This window comes from Rhinoderma darwinii, assembly GCF_050947455.1.
Source record: "Rhinoderma darwinii isolate aRhiDar2 chromosome 4 unlocalized genomic scaffold, aRhiDar2.hap1 SUPER_4_unloc_7, whole genome shotgun sequence".
Lineage (NCBI taxonomy): Eukaryota > Metazoa > Chordata > Amphibia > Anura > Rhinodermatidae > Rhinoderma > Rhinoderma darwinii.
In genome coordinates, this window is record NW_027461762.1 from 178,827 (window position 1) to 193,943 (window position 15,117).

Below are 15,117 nucleotides of genomic sequence, written 5' to 3' on the forward strand. Positions count from 1 at the left end.
CCCCGGTTGGGAACCACTGGTATAGATTATATAATAGCCCCACAATATAAAAGCCAAGAAAAACCAAAAGGCTCCCGCACTGCGTTCTTCCAGGTTATGTATCGCCCCCTTGTGGCTAATAGAAGAAGTACACCAAATGTTCAAACCATCGCTAAAGCCAACAAAACTATATCCTGATGTTTCATCTCCCACAATCTATAATAATTATAATACACGATCACCGCGCGGTCTCAATGACGTCATCAAGACCTCGGGCTGTAAAGAAAAGCCTGTTTATACCCCTGGGTTCCAGGATGGGTCTATTTTAGGCTCGATGGGTTTCTATCAAGTTCTATAGAAAATGCTTAGAAACGTTGTGATATAAAAAAAAAAACCTTTTATTGACATTAAGACCCCTTTACCAATGCCGATAATCATACGAGCGCTTGTTTTCGATCACAGGCAGCGACGATCAGACGATAAACTGCACTCATTGGTCAGCTGATCACATTTTTTATGCGTCCCAAAAAATCGTCGTTGTCCACAGCGTACAAACAGGGGATGTGCTGCCGACAATATGTAAACTGTACGAGCACGGACCATCGTATTAACCATCGCTCATCCCCGTACAGCGTGCGTCGGCTCGTGTAAATGAGCGCCGACTCACTGGATACATCGTTGATCGTGCAAGTTCCATCTAGTGAAAAACTGTAAACAGGGAGGAGGGGGATGCAGCTGCAGTTTCTTATGCCCCACGCACGCGACCATATTTTTCATCAGTAATTACAGCAGGGACTCTCCCATAGAAGTCTATGGGCGCTTCCGTAAATATGGGCGGCTATGGATACGCATCCGTACTCTGACCATATTTATGGAAGCGTTGCTATGCAACATGCTGATGACATCATTTGCATCCTCCCTCTTTTTTTTTACGGATCCGTATATACCGATGCAATATGGACAGTTTTTCGGGATAGATGAAAATACGGTCGTGCGCATGGGGCCTTACTTGGTGTTGCAATGAGGGGGGAGGGGTAGCGGCTGGTACTTGCTAGTTATACTATTACTGATATACTCATTAAAGGGGTCTTCCCATCAGACACATTTATGACGTATCCATAGGATGTCAGATAGATGAGGGTCCCACCTCCGGCTTTGTCTGATCTGTTTCCGTAACTCCCATAGTAGTGAATGCGGGTCCCAGAGGTGGAACCCCAATCTACCTGACATTTATGACATATCTGCTCGTTTGCTCCGGTCACACGGAGCTATGGATAACACGGAGCTATGGATGACACGGAGCTATGGATAACACGGAGCTATGGATAACACGGAGCTATGGATAACACGGAGCTATGGATGACACGGAGCTATGGATAACACGGAGCTATGGATGACACGGAGCTATGGATGACACGGAGCTATGGATAACACGGAGCTATGGATAACACGGAGCTATGGATGACACGGAGCTATGGATGACACGGAGCTATGGATGACACGGAGCTATGGATAACACGGAGCTATGGATGACACGGAGCTATGGATGACACGGAGCTATGGATGACACGGAGCTATGGATGACACGGAGCTATGGATAACACGGAGCTATGGATGACACGGAGCTATGGATAACACGGAGCTATGGATAACACGGAGCTATGGATAACACGGAGCTATGGATGACACGGAGCTATGGATGACACGGAGCTATGGATGACACGGAGCTATGGATGACACGGAGCTATGGATGACACGGAGCTATGGATAACACGGAGCTATGGATGACACGGAGCTATGGATGACACGGAGCTATGGATGACACGGAGCTATGGATAACACGGAGCTATGGATGACACGGAGCTATGGATGACACGGAGCTATGGATAACACGGAGCTATGGATGACACGGAGCTATGGATGATACGGAGCTATGGATGACACGGAGCTATGGATAACACGGAGCTATGGATAACACGGAGCTATGGATAACACGGAGCTATGGATAACACGGAGCTATGGATAACACGGAGCTATGGATAACACGGAGCTATGGATGACACGGAGCTATGGATGACACGGAGCTATGGATAACACGGAGCTATGGATAACACGGAGCTATGGATAACACGGAGCTATGCATAAAACACGGAGCTATGGATAACAGGGAGCTATGGATAACACGGAGCTATGGATAACACGGAGCTATGGATGACACGGAGCTATGGATAACACGGAGCTATGGATAACACGGAGCTATGGATAACACGGAGCTATGGATAACACGGAGCTATGGATGAGGGCGAGCGGTCGTTACTCCGATCGCTCGTCCCCAAACGTTATTATCATGTCGGCAGCGCGTTTTTCTGTTTACACAGGGAGATGCGCTGCCGACAACAATAATATTTCACTTTTTTAAAACGATACGACCAGCAGATGATTGGGTGTTTGCTCGTTCATCTGCGGATCGCTGCCCTTTTTACAAAGCGCAATTATCAGCAACGAGCGTTATATGAACACTTGTCTGTCCGATAATCGTCCTGTGTAAAGAACATTTTAGGCTAAGTTCACACTGAGTTTTTTTGACGAGTTTTTTTTACGCGGAAACCGCGCCGCAAAACTCGTCAAAAACTGCCCTATAATGCCTCCCATTGATTTCAATGGGAGGCGTCGGCGTCTTTTTCCCGCGAGCAGTAAAACTGCCTCGCGAGAAAAAGAAGCGACATGCCCTATCTTTGGGCGTTTACGCCTCTGACCTCCCATTGACTTCAATGGGAGGCAGAGAAAGCGTATTTCGCGGTGTATTATGCCCGCGGCGCTCAATGGCCGCGGGCGAAAAACGCAGCAAAAATCGACGTGCAGGGAGAGGAAAATGTGCCTCAAACTTCCAAACGGAATTTTGAGGCAGATATTCCTCCTGCAAAAACTCTGTGTGAACATAGCCTTAGGCCTCATTTACACGAGCGTGTGCGTTTTGCGCAGGCTAAAAAATGCAGCGTTTTGCGTGCCAAAAGGCACTTGACAGCTCCGTGTGTCATCAGTGTATGATGCGTGGCTGCGTGATTTTCGCGCAGCCGCCATCATAGAGATGAGGCTAGTCGACGTCAGTCACTGTCCAGGGTGCTGAAAGAGTTAACTGATCGGCAGTAACTCTTTCAGCACCCTCGACAGTGAATTCCGATCACAATATACAGCAAACTGTGAATAAAAAAAAGACGTTCATACTTACCAAGAACTTCCTACTTCCTCCAGTCCGGTCTCCCGGCCGTTGCCTTGGTGACGCGTCCCTCTCTTGTCATCCGGCCCCACCTCCCTGGATGACGCGGCAGTCCATGTGACCGCTACAGCCTGTGATTGGCTGTAGCCTGTGCTTGGCCTGTGATTGGCTGCAGCTGTCACTTGGACTGAATTGTCATCCCGGGAGGTCAGACTGGAGGAAGAAGCCGGGAGTTATCGGTAAGTCAGAACTTCTTTTTTTTTTTTACACGTTCATGTATATTGTGATCGGAAGTCACTGTCCAGGGTGCTGAACCAGTTTAACTCTTTCAGCACCGTGGACAGTGACTGTCTCCTGACGTCGCGTACCGGAAATTTTTTTGCCGGGTTCGGTCAAAACGAGTTCGGCCGAACCCGGTGAAGTTCGGTGCGCTCATCTCTAATTTGACACTCCGTTTGGATGTTTGTAAACAGAAAAGCACGTGGTGCTTTTCTGTTTACATTCATCCTTTTGACAGCTCTTGCGCGAATCACGCAGTTCGCACGGAAGTGCTTCCGTGTGGCATGCGTGGTTTTCACGCACCCATTGACTTCAATGGGTGCGTGATGCGCGAAAAACGCACGATTATAGAACATGTCGTGAGTTTTACGCAACGCACTCGCGCTGCGCAAAATTCACGCATTGTCTGCACTGCCCCATAGACTAATATAGGTGCGTACGACACGCATGAAAAGCATGCGCGTCGCACGCGTGTATATTACGCTCGTGTAAATGAGGCCTTAGACTCATGTCCTGGTTACTACACTTCAGTGGAAAGCTACCAGCAGTCGCCACTAGGGGGAGCTACTGTAAATGTATTTATATTGTGCTAACTGACGTTAACCCCTTAGTCACCATCCCATTTTAGGCCCTAATGACCGAGCTATTTTATTCGTTTTTCTATAGTCGCATTCAAAGAGCTCTAACTTTTTTATTTTTTCAGCACGCCACAGGTGTCTCATATATTTTATTAGAAATGGGCAGTGAAAATGAAAAATGACATTATTTTCCAATAAGATGCAGCATTAGTTAAAAATTTTTCATTTTCTCAACAAATAAAGGAGAAAAAGCACCGTAACATTTGTAAAGCAACTTCTTCAGAGTAGGGAAATACCCCACACGTGGTCATAAACTGCTATTTGGACACACAGCAAGGCTCTAAAGGGAAGGAGCGCCATTTAGTATTTGGAGTGGAGATTTTATAAGATTCGTTTTTTGACACCATGTTGCATTGAGCTATAGTACCAGTACAGCGGTACCCCCCAAAAAAATTACCCCATTTTGGAAACTAGATCCCTCAAAGAATTGATCTAGGGGTGTAGTGAGCATTTTGACCGCACAAGTGTTTTGCAAAAATGAGTAAACAATAGATGTTGCAGATTAAAAATGGCTTTTTTCCACAAATATGCCATTTCAGTGCCCAATGTGTTGTGCCCAGCTTGTACCACCGTAGACACACATCCCATAAATTGTTAAGCGGGTTCTCCAGAATACACCATATGTGGTCATAAATTGCCGTTTGGGTACACTGCCAGGCTCAGTTGGACCACCATTTGGCTTTTGAAGCGCAGATTTTGCTTGGTGTATTAGTGGTATTTCAGCTTATAATGTGGGGGCATATGTGAACTGGGCGGAGTACATCAGGGTATATGTAAGCTGTGCGGAGTACATCAGGGTATATGTAAGCTGGGCGGAGTACATCAGGGTATATGTAAGCTGTGCGGAGTACATCAGGGCATATGTAATATGTGAGGAGTACATCAGGGTATATGTAAGCTGTGCGTAGTACATCATTATATATGTAAGCTGTGCGGAGTACATCGGTATATGTAAGCTGTGCGGAGTACATCAGGGTATATGTGAACTGGGCGGAGTACATCAGGGTATATGTAAGTTGTGCGGAGTACATCAGAGTATATGTAAGCTGGGCGGAGTACATCAGGGTATATGTAAGCTGGGCGGAGTACATCAGGGTATATGTAAGCTGTGCGGAGTACATCAGGGTATATGTAAGCTGTGCGGAGTACATCATTGTATATGTAAGCTGTGCGGAGTACATCAGGGTATATGTAAGCTGGGCGGAGTACATCAGGGTATATGTAATATGCGCAGGGTACATCAGGATATATGTAAACTGGGCGGAGTACATCAGGGTATATGTAAGCTGTGCGGAGTACATCAGGGTATATGTAAGCTGGGCGGAGTAAATCAGGGTATATGTAATATGCGCAGAGTACATCAGGATATATGTAAACTGGGGAGTACATCAGGGTATATGTAAGCTGTGCGGAGTACATCAGGGTATATGTTAGCTGGGTGGAGTGCATCAGGATATATGTAAACTGGGCGGAGTACATCAGGGTATATGTAATATGCGCGGAGTACATCAGGATATATGTAAACTGTGGAGTACATCAGGGTATATGTAATATGTGCGGGTACATCAGGATATATGTACACTGTGGAGTACATCAGGGTATATGTAATATGCGCGGAGTACATCAGGATATATGTAAACTGTGGAGTACATCAGTGTATATGCAAGCTGTGAGGAGTACATCAGGGTATATGTAAGCCGTGCGGAGTACATCAGGGTATATGTAAGCTGGGCGGAGTACATCAGGGTATATGTAAGCTGTGCGGAGTACATCAGGGTATATGTAAGCTGGGCGGAGTACATCAGGGTATATGTAAGCTGGGCGGAGTACATCAGGGTATATGTTAGCTGGGTGGAGTACATCAGGATATATGTAAACTGTGCGGAGTACATCAGGGTATATGTAAGCTGGGCGGAGTACATCAGGGTATATGTAAGCTGGGCGGAGTACATCAGGGTATATGTTAGCTGGGTGGAGTACATCAGGGTATATGTAAGCTGTGCGGAGTACATCAGGGTATATGTAAGCTGGGCGGAGTACATCAGGGTATATGTAAGCTGGGCGGAGTACATCAGGGTATATGTTAGCTGGGTGGAGTACATCAGGGTATATGTAAGCTGGGCGGAGTACATCAGGGTATATGTTAGCTGGGTGGAGTGCATCAGGATATATGTAAACTGGGCGGAGTACATCAGGGTATATGTAATATGCGCGGAGTACATCAGGATATATGTAAGCTGGGCGGAGTACATCAGGGTATATGTAAGCTGTGCGGAGTACATCAGGGTATATGTAAGCTGTGCGGAGTACATCAGGGTATATGTAAGCTGTGCGGAGTACATCAGGGTATATGTAAGCTGGGCGGAGTACATCAGGGTATATGTAAGCTGGGCGGAGTACATCAGTGTATATGTAAGCTGTGCGGAGTACATCAGGATATATGTAAGCTGTGCGGAGTACATCAGGGTATATGTAAGCTGTGCGGAGTACATCAGGGTATATGTAAGCTGTGCGGAGTACATCAGGGTATATGTAAGCTGTGCGGAGTACATCAGGGTATATGTAAGCTGGGCGGAGTACATCAGGATATATGTAAGCTGTGCGTAGCATAAATACGGTCAGAGTACGGATGCGTATCCATAGCCGCCCATATTTACGGAAGCGCCCATAGACTTCTTGGGAGAGTCCCTGCTGTAATTACTGATGAAAAATAGGGTCGCGTGCGTGGGGCATAAGAAACTGCAGCTGCATCCCCCTCCTCCCTGTTTACAGTTTTTCACTAGATGGAACTTGCACGATCAACGATGTATCCAGTGAGTCGGCGCTCATTTACACGAGCCGACGCACGCTGTACAGGGATAAGCGATGGTTAATACGATGGTCCGTGCTCGTACAGTTTACGTATTGTCGGCAGCACATCCCCTGTTTGTACGCTGTGGACAACGAGGATTTTTTGGGACGCATAAAAGATGTGATCAGCTGACCAATGAGTGCAGTTTATCGTCTGATCGTCGCTGCCCGTGATCGAAAACAAGCGCTCGTATGATTATCGGCATTGGTAAAGGGGTCTTAATGTCAATAAAAGTTTTTTTTTTTATATCACAACGTTTCTAAGCATTTTCTATAGAACTTGATAGAAACCCATCGAGCCTAAAATAGACCCATCCTGGAACCCAGGGGTATAAACAGGCTTTTCTTTACAGCCGAGGTCTTGATGACGTCATTGAGACCGCGCGGTGATCGTGTATTATAATTATTATAGATTGTGGGAGATCAAACATCAGGATATAGTTTTGTTGGCTTTAGCGATGGTTTGAACATTTGGTGTACTTCTTCTATTAGCCACAAGGGGGCGATACATAACCTGGAAGAACGCAGTGCGGGAGCCTTTTGGTTTTTCTTGGCTTTTATATTTTGGGGCTATTATATAATCTATACCAGTGGTTCCCAACCGGGGTGCCGAGAGCTGTTCAGGGGTGCCGCGGCTCAACCACGGCAAAAAAAAAAAAAATCACAATTTTTTTTTAAATTTTTTTTATTTTTTTTGCTACAAGCTCCGCCCCCGACGTTGTAGCAGACGTGACGCGCGGACGTCTGTTACAAGCACCGCCCACCGCTTCCCACTAGAAGCCTGACGGAGGGAGAGGAGCCATTAACACTGGGCAGGGTAAGTGGGTTTTCTTTACTTTCTTAGCAGTTGTGTGAGAAATGGAGCCAGGGGAATGTGGGTAGTTGTAGTTCTCTCCTCTTATACCTCCTCCCTGTAATGTCCTCTGATATCCCATAATAACAGCCTGGACATGCTGGGAGTTGTAGTCCTCTCCTCTTCTACCTCCTCCCTGTAATGTCCTCTGATATCCCATAATAACGTCCTGGACATGCTGGGAGTTGTAGTCCTCTTCTACCTTCTCCCTGTAATGTCCTCTGATATCCCATAATAACGTCCTGGACATGCTGGGAGTTGTAGTCCTCTCCTCTTATACCTCCTCCCTGTAATGTCCTCTGATATCCCATACTAAGTCTGGACATGCTGGGAGTTGTAGTCCTCTTCTCTTATACCTCCTCCCTGTAATGTCCTCTGATATCCCATACTAAGTCTGGACATGCTGGGAGTTGTAGTCCTCTCCTCTTATACCTCCTCCTGTAAACTTTCTCTGATATCACATAACATCCTGGACATGCTGGGAGTTGTTGTTCTTATACCTCCTTATTTATTCCTTCCCCAGGGGTAAGCACACTTTCTGTCTGTGATGGTCCCTTTACTAGAGGGGCAGATGGTTATTTTATCGGGGGGCGGGGGGACTGAGGCTGATGGTGGCTTTACTGGAGGGGGCTGATGGTCATTTTACTGGGGGGACGGAGGCTGATGGTGGCTTTACTGAGGGGTCATTATAATGTGAGTGGGGGGCTGACGGTCATTACTGTGAGTGGGGGGCTGACGGTCATTACTGGGAGTGGGGGGCTGACGGTCATTACTGGGAGTGGGGGGCTGACGGTCATTACTGGGAGTGGGGGGGCTGACGGTCATTACTGGGAGTGGGGGGGCTGACGGTCATTACTGGGAGTGGGGGGCTGACGGTCATTACTGTGAGTGGGGGGCTGACGGTCATTACTGGGAGTGGGGGGGCTGACGGTCAGTACTGTGTGTGGGGGGCTGACGGTCATTACTGGGAGTGGGGGGCTGACGGTCATTACTGTGAGTGGGGGGGCTGACGGTCATTACTGGGAGTGGGGGGGCTGACGGTCATTACTGTGAGTGGGGGGCTGACGGTCATTACTGTGAGTGGGGGGCTGACGGTCATTACTGGGAGTGGGGGGGCTGACGGTCATTACTGTGAGTGGGGGGCTGACGGTCATTACTGGGAGTGGGGGGGCTGACGGTCATTACTGGGAGTGGGGGGCTGACGGTCATTACTGGGAGTGGGGGGCTGACGGTCATTACTGGGAGTGGGGGGGCTGACGGACATTACTGGGAGTGGGGGGGCTGACGGTCATTACTGGGAGTGGGGGGGCTGACGGTCATTACTGGGAGTGGGGGGGCTGACGGTCATTACTGGGAGTGGGGGGCTGACGGTCATTACTGGGAGTGGGTGGGCTGACGTCATTACTGGGAGTGGGGGGCTGACGGTCATTACTGGGAGTGGGGGCTGACGGTCATTACTGGGAGTGGGGGGGCTGACGGTCATTACTGTGAGTGGGGGGCTGACGGTACATTTTCGCTGCTGCGTGTCTAGAGATCATATGGATTATTAGATGTTTTATTTCTGTATATTTGTACTGCATTGTTGCAGCTCATCGTCCTCCAGCTGCGGCCTTTCATTTCCATGACGACTGCTCCACTTTTCCTTTGCTCCAGTTTTAAATTTCCCACCTTTGTCTGGATTACGGATTCTCTGTAAGGTTCTGTGCACACGACCTATTTTCAGGCGTTTTACGCCTCGAATCACGCCTGAAAAGACGGCTCCATTACGTCTGCAAACATCTTCCCATTGCTTGCGGGATCTGCTGCGGGTAGCTCTTCTGTTGCCGCATTATTAAATAGATCATTGATGTCGCTGTTCTGGTAATTGATGCCGCGAGGATCTATTGTATTCATTGATGCAGCGTGCGTTAATTACTGACATCCGGCAATCTCATATCTTCACCGTCAATGTCATCACTTTCTTGTCACTTGCATTGGTGGCATCAGTCAGTATAAAACCGCTCAGTTTATCCTACGTCACCTGTGATTCTGCTGAATTGTCACCGTCTCTTATCCGCTTAACTGATTGTATGACTCTCAGCAGCGTTTTACATCATCATGAAACCACCCCAGAAAAGCTCGTCCCGCAGGAAGTCGGCACAGCCGCAGAAGAAACCTGCAGCTCCTCCTCAATCTCCGCCAAGTAAGAGAAAGTTGCACCTTGATCATCTTATCACTCTCATTATATATTTTATTTTAAAAATGAATTCCAGATAACCTCGGGTCGTGTAATACTAGATTGTAGTCCGTTTCTCAGCTTTATATCTTAGAGGGTTCGTTTCTATGCAGGTAAAAATCTGTTACATACAGAAATTTCTGTAGCACAAGGCCGCCACTAGGGGGAGCAAACTGAGGACTGATTTGTATAGGCACAACAGGAGCTGTATGCATGTGCACAATTGTCTCCCCCTAGTGGTGGTTGCAGGAAGCACGTTACTATATGGCCCTGGGAAGGGAATCTGAGAACACAGCTCACACCCATGAAGATATATTATGAAATGAGGGATCTAAGAATTTCCAACCTGCAGTCCGACCGCTCTATTCATTCCCTATGTGATCGACGGAAATAGTCAAGTTTGACTGCTCTTTGCCCAATTATGCACTCTGCCGTGAGCGGCTCCGCGCAGGCAGGCGCGATGTTGTGACGTCAATTTCTGAGCCTTTTTTCTACTCCGTTTATGCAGCGTGTGGATGAGACGTGTTTTATCTCATCCACTTTGCTGCTACTGTATTATGCTGCCGATTTTTCCGCATTATAATACAGGTATACGCCGTATTTACGCAATGTGTGAACTGACCCTAACCTCTCCACCCACCCCCCCACCCCCCCGCCAGTCCCCGCAAAAATGTTCTTGCATCAAACCGGTCCTCGGTGCAAAATAGGTTGGGGACCACTGCCATAGAGAATGACTTGAGTGACCACCACTCTGGGACCCGCACTCTTGTTAACAACCCGCAGCGATCCGGCATTTATCACCTATCTTGTGGATAGGTGAAAAATTATTTTCGTGGTACAACCCCTTTAATCAGGTATCAATGGGACTTGATGGACCCCAAATTATCAGTCATAGAAGAGTATCTAAAATTTGAACGTCCACATTTATATCCTTTTTAGGTCCAACATTCTGTGCTGATTAATTTCTTAATGTCGTTTTACAGCAGTGTGAGCACAGTTTTCTGAAACGGAGCTCTAAATCTCCTGCGTAGACAGTTACATGGTATAATTTTGTCTCCCTGCAGCCACCACTAGAGGGAGCTCACTGCATACTGTTTTGTTACCAAGTTCAATGTACAACCATATACAATGAGCTCCCTCTAGTGGTGGCTGCAGGTAGCATGTTCTGTTTTAAATCTGTTTACCTGATGTTCCTTGGGGGACATTAAGGTAATAGGCCATGTTCACACAGGGCAGATACGCGGCGTAAAAGTACACAGTGTATTGGCCCTGGGCTCCGGAGGTAATTCTGGCTGAAAAACTGCAGTTTTTCGGCTGGAATGTCCATAGAAGGTAGAAAAAAACCAAAAAAACCCATACTTACCCGTAGCCATGGTGACGTGTCCCTCTGATGTTCTGCAGCAGTCATATGGGATGAGACATCATCCCTGGAGGCCGGGTTGAACGCAGGAGCAGAGAGATCTGGGTAAGTTTGGCGGTTTTTTTCCGCTGCGTCTGGATGAGATTTGTTTGAATCTCCTCCACTCTTCTGCTTATGTATTACGCTGTGGAGTTTCCGCAATGAAATCCGTTGCAGAAAATCCGCCGTGTTTACCCTACGTGTGACCCCGGCCAGACAGTGAATTTCCATGTAGCGGGAGATTCATTTTCAGCTGTGATTATGGATTTCTTTCTTACAGGTAGAGGGGAAACAAGTCACAGACCGAGCACGCAACGAAGAAGACGTTACCGCCCAGGAGCCCGTGCGCTGATGGAAATAAGAAAGTACCAAAAATCAACCAATCTGCTCATTCAGAAAACCCAGTTTTTCCGCCTGGTGAGTGGATGTGTCCTCTGCGGCTGCTCCTCTTTATTGTCGGTGATATTCCCCTTTTATTCTTGCAGGTGAGAGAGATCTGCCTGAAGTATTCCCGCGGCGTGTTTTACTACTGGCAAAGCACCGCACTTATGGCGCTACAAGAGGTCAGTATCTCATACAATGCACTGTCCATGTAACGCATGGGTCAACCAGAGAGGGAGCTGCTCTTTGCAGTGGTTCACTACTCAGCCCCCGCCCCCTCTAACACATCCATATGCCCTAGCGGGACATTTGCATAGGGGTTGTGATGCATTGTGGGAGTTCCAGAGGCCAGACCCCCCCCACCATCACTCTAGCTAACAGCTCATAAAAGTGAAATCTGATCAGTCCTTCGAGCTGTGTAGTAAATTATACCGGGAGTGCTGTCACTTTAAGAGGGACTAATGCTCTTCTGTATCCACAGTCAGCTGAGGACTTCCTCGTGAGTCTCTTTGAAGATTCTTACCTCTTCAGTCACCAGGCCAATAGGGGCACTCTCTTTGTGAAGGACATGCAGCTCGCACGGAGAATCCGAGGCATCCCGTATGAACTGTGATAACGCTGCCGTTTTATCTCTCAAGATTTGATGAAGAATGATCACGTGTAAATAGTTTTATATTAATGGAGAAAATCTATTGGGAAATACAAGTTTTGCCATTGCATAAAAGATCCAGTTTGGAAGAGTAAACCGGCTTTAGCGCCCCCTCCTGACACTGGTTACAGTGGAGGTTTTTTCTTTGTTTTATCTGTTCATGGGAAAGTTGTTACAACCAATATGGCTGCCACTGCAGTTTGCAGGGTGGTAGTGCAGTCGTTTTTCTGTCCAGCTATGTAATGGGTTATAGGGGTCCAGGATGTAGCACAGAAAATGACCACAAGGCGGCACTGCTGGACAAAACCGCTAACAAAGACGCTGGACACAACCGCTAATGAAACCTGATCTGGCCGACCTTCTAATTGTTCTGCTGAGTTTATGATCCGCTTCCTGTTTTTATTCTGTGAAGATTTGTTAATTTTTTCAAATAAAAAAAAAATGTATATTATAACTTTGATCTTCATCATTTTAGACTAATCTTCATAAGGGCTTGGATATGATCAATGACTCCAGCTTCGCTGTAGTTCAATACTCTTGCTCTGTCCCACCCCCATTCTTTACACTGCAGCTATGCTTGTTCAGAGTGTTTGCTGTGTGGGTGGGTGTGTGGGTTGGGTCCAGAATTATTTGGGCAGTGACACAATCTTCATGATTTGGGTTTTGCTGCCACCACATTGGATTTGAAATGAAACAACTGAGATGCAATTGAAGTTGAAACTTTCAGGTTTATTTCAAGGGGTTAAACAAAAATCTCCTGTGAAAAGTTTAGGAATTGCCACCATTTTTCTACACAACCTCCTCATTTTAGGTGATCAAAAGTGATTGGACAAATTAACATTACCATAAATGTTTTTTTTAATACTTTGTAGAGAATCCTTTGCAGGCAATGATGGCCTGAAGTCTGGAACCCATGGACATCACCAGACGCTGGGTTTCCTCCTTTGTTTTTTTTGTTTTTTATTTTCAAGAAAAGAAATGGGGATACAGAAAAAGAAAAGGGGGTGACATGGGTACAGAAAAAGCCCATGAGGGCCGATCATTTCAACCTATATTTCAACAACAATAAGTAAATATGCAATCAAAGTCCTCCCAACATAGTACCATCAATACACTACAAGCATTAGTATAGCAAGACAGGAATACCAGCATTACACCCTCATCCGCCCCTCCATCACCCACATCTCAGTCAATTCTTAGTAACGATTGATTCAAATAGGGAAGCAAACGAAGGGTAGAAGGACAAAAGGAAGGGGGGGGGTATAGGGAAAATCTTAAGAGGGAGAAGGGGAGATGTTCTCCCCTCACTCTCCCCCCCCCCCACAGCACATCACAGACCAGAGAGAACTCAAGAGCTCCCTGGTTCTCCACTAATCAGTTCACCCATGGCCCTCTTGTATCTGCCCGACTTGCAGAAGTCAAACCAATAGAACCAGGTTTTCTGAAACTGTGTTGCTCGTTCGGGTGCGGAATGGAGCAACTCCTCCATTCTCCGAATTTCGTGATTGCGCTCCAGCCATTGTCTAGTCACAGGAGGCTCAGAGGATCTCCAACCCCCCGAGAATACAAGCCTTAGCTGCGTTCAGCAAATGTCTCACTAACATCTTCCTGTAGCGCCCCACAGGTATATCGTGGTGGTGCAGCAAAATCCATGCCGGATCATCTCCCAGCGAGATTCCTGTGATCTCCAGAATGATATCTTGAACCTCTGACCAATAGGTGCGAAGGTTCTCACAGCTCCAGAATATATGTAAAAGCGTTCCCTCTTCTCTGCCGCATCGCCAACATAAAGGAGAAACATCCGGGAACATTTTATGTAGCACATGTGGGACTCTGTACCAACGGGATAGTATTTTAAAACTGGTTTCCTGATAGGCGTTACTAATAGACGCCTTATGTGTGAGGAGCATGATCTTTTCCCTTTGCTCTTGTGTTAGAGTAATCTGAAGATCTCTTTCCCATTTCGTAATATATGGTGGGATGAAATCCTCAGCAGGAGTGAGCAGCACGCAGTAAAGACTGGACAGGGCCCGTCTCACATGCCCCGTTTGAGAACACATAGTTTCAAAGGAAGATAGAGCTCGGTCATAGGAAGCCGGTGTAGGCAGTCTTGACAAGTAATGAGTCAACTGTAACGCCTGCCATTGGGACGCGTCCGGGAGACCCTCTGGCTGGGAACGCTCTTCTCCACGCAGCCAGGGCCGCCATCAGGGGGGTATTAGGGGTACTGGTGTGAAGGGCCCGGCCAAACCTAACTGAAAGGGTGGCCGGGCAACTGCCGTGACATTCTTTTGGTAGGAAAAAACGGGCCCCTGCAATGGGGCCCGTTTTTTTCACCAAAAGAATGTCGTGAGCTGCTGCGGGCCCCCTCCCTATGGGGGGACCGTCAAACCGCCCGCGCGCGACCGATCGCGCGCACAAGGAAACTCCCGCGCATGCGCAGTCACGAGCGCGCACCCACGAACGGCCGCACTCGAGACCGCCGGTGCGCGCACCCGCGAACGAAGTTCGCGCAGCCACGGTCACACATGGACAAAACTTACCTGGAGCCTGGCTGGAGGTGAAGGACTGGACGTCTGGACCGAAGACCTCGCCTGGAAGACATCGCCGGAAGAGGACTGGAGTGGGAGCAGCTCTTCTGACACGGTGAGTAAATT

The 15,117-nt window shown here is 47.5% G+C and overlaps 1 protein-coding gene across 2 annotated transcripts; it reads left to right on the forward strand.

The window, feature by feature from the left end:
* The first annotated feature begins 7,586 nt into the window (after positions 1-7,586).
* On the forward strand, positions 7,587-12,914 carry LOC142684100 (histone H3-like centromeric protein A). 2 transcript variants are annotated; one of them, XM_075847487.1, is made up of 5 exons: positions 7,587-7,780; positions 9,897-9,998; positions 11,711-11,847; positions 11,916-11,993; positions 12,293-12,914. In XM_075847487.1, the coding sequence occupies exons 2-5, from the start codon at positions 9,914-9,916 to the stop codon at positions 12,422-12,424; spliced, it is 432 nt and encodes a 143-aa protein (XP_075703602.1). In that variant the 5' UTR covers positions 7,587-7,780; positions 9,897-9,913; the 3' UTR covers positions 12,425-12,914. The 2 variants fall into 2 exon arrangements, with proteins under 2 accessions (XP_075703602.1, XP_075703603.1); XM_075847488.1 differs by having other exon boundaries at positions 9,900-9,998.
* The last annotated feature ends 2,203 nt before the right edge of the window (positions 12,915-15,117 follow it).

What these genes read in the sequence shown, in the direction of transcription:
- LOC142684100 (XM_075847487.1), top strand. Translation starts at nt 9,914, where the DNA reads ATGAAACCACCCCAGAAAAGCTCGTCCCGCAGGAAGTCGGCACAGCCG. An exon ending in AAACCCAGTTTTTCCGCCTG is followed by an intron (nt 11,848 to 11,915) that starts GTGAGTGGATGT and finishes TTATTCTTGCAG; the next exon opens with GTGAGAGAGATCTGCCTGAA. An exon ending in CACTTATGGCGCTACAAGAG is followed by an intron (nt 11,994 to 12,292) that starts GTCAGTATCTCA and finishes CTGTATCCACAG; the next exon opens with TCAGCTGAGGACTTCCTCGT.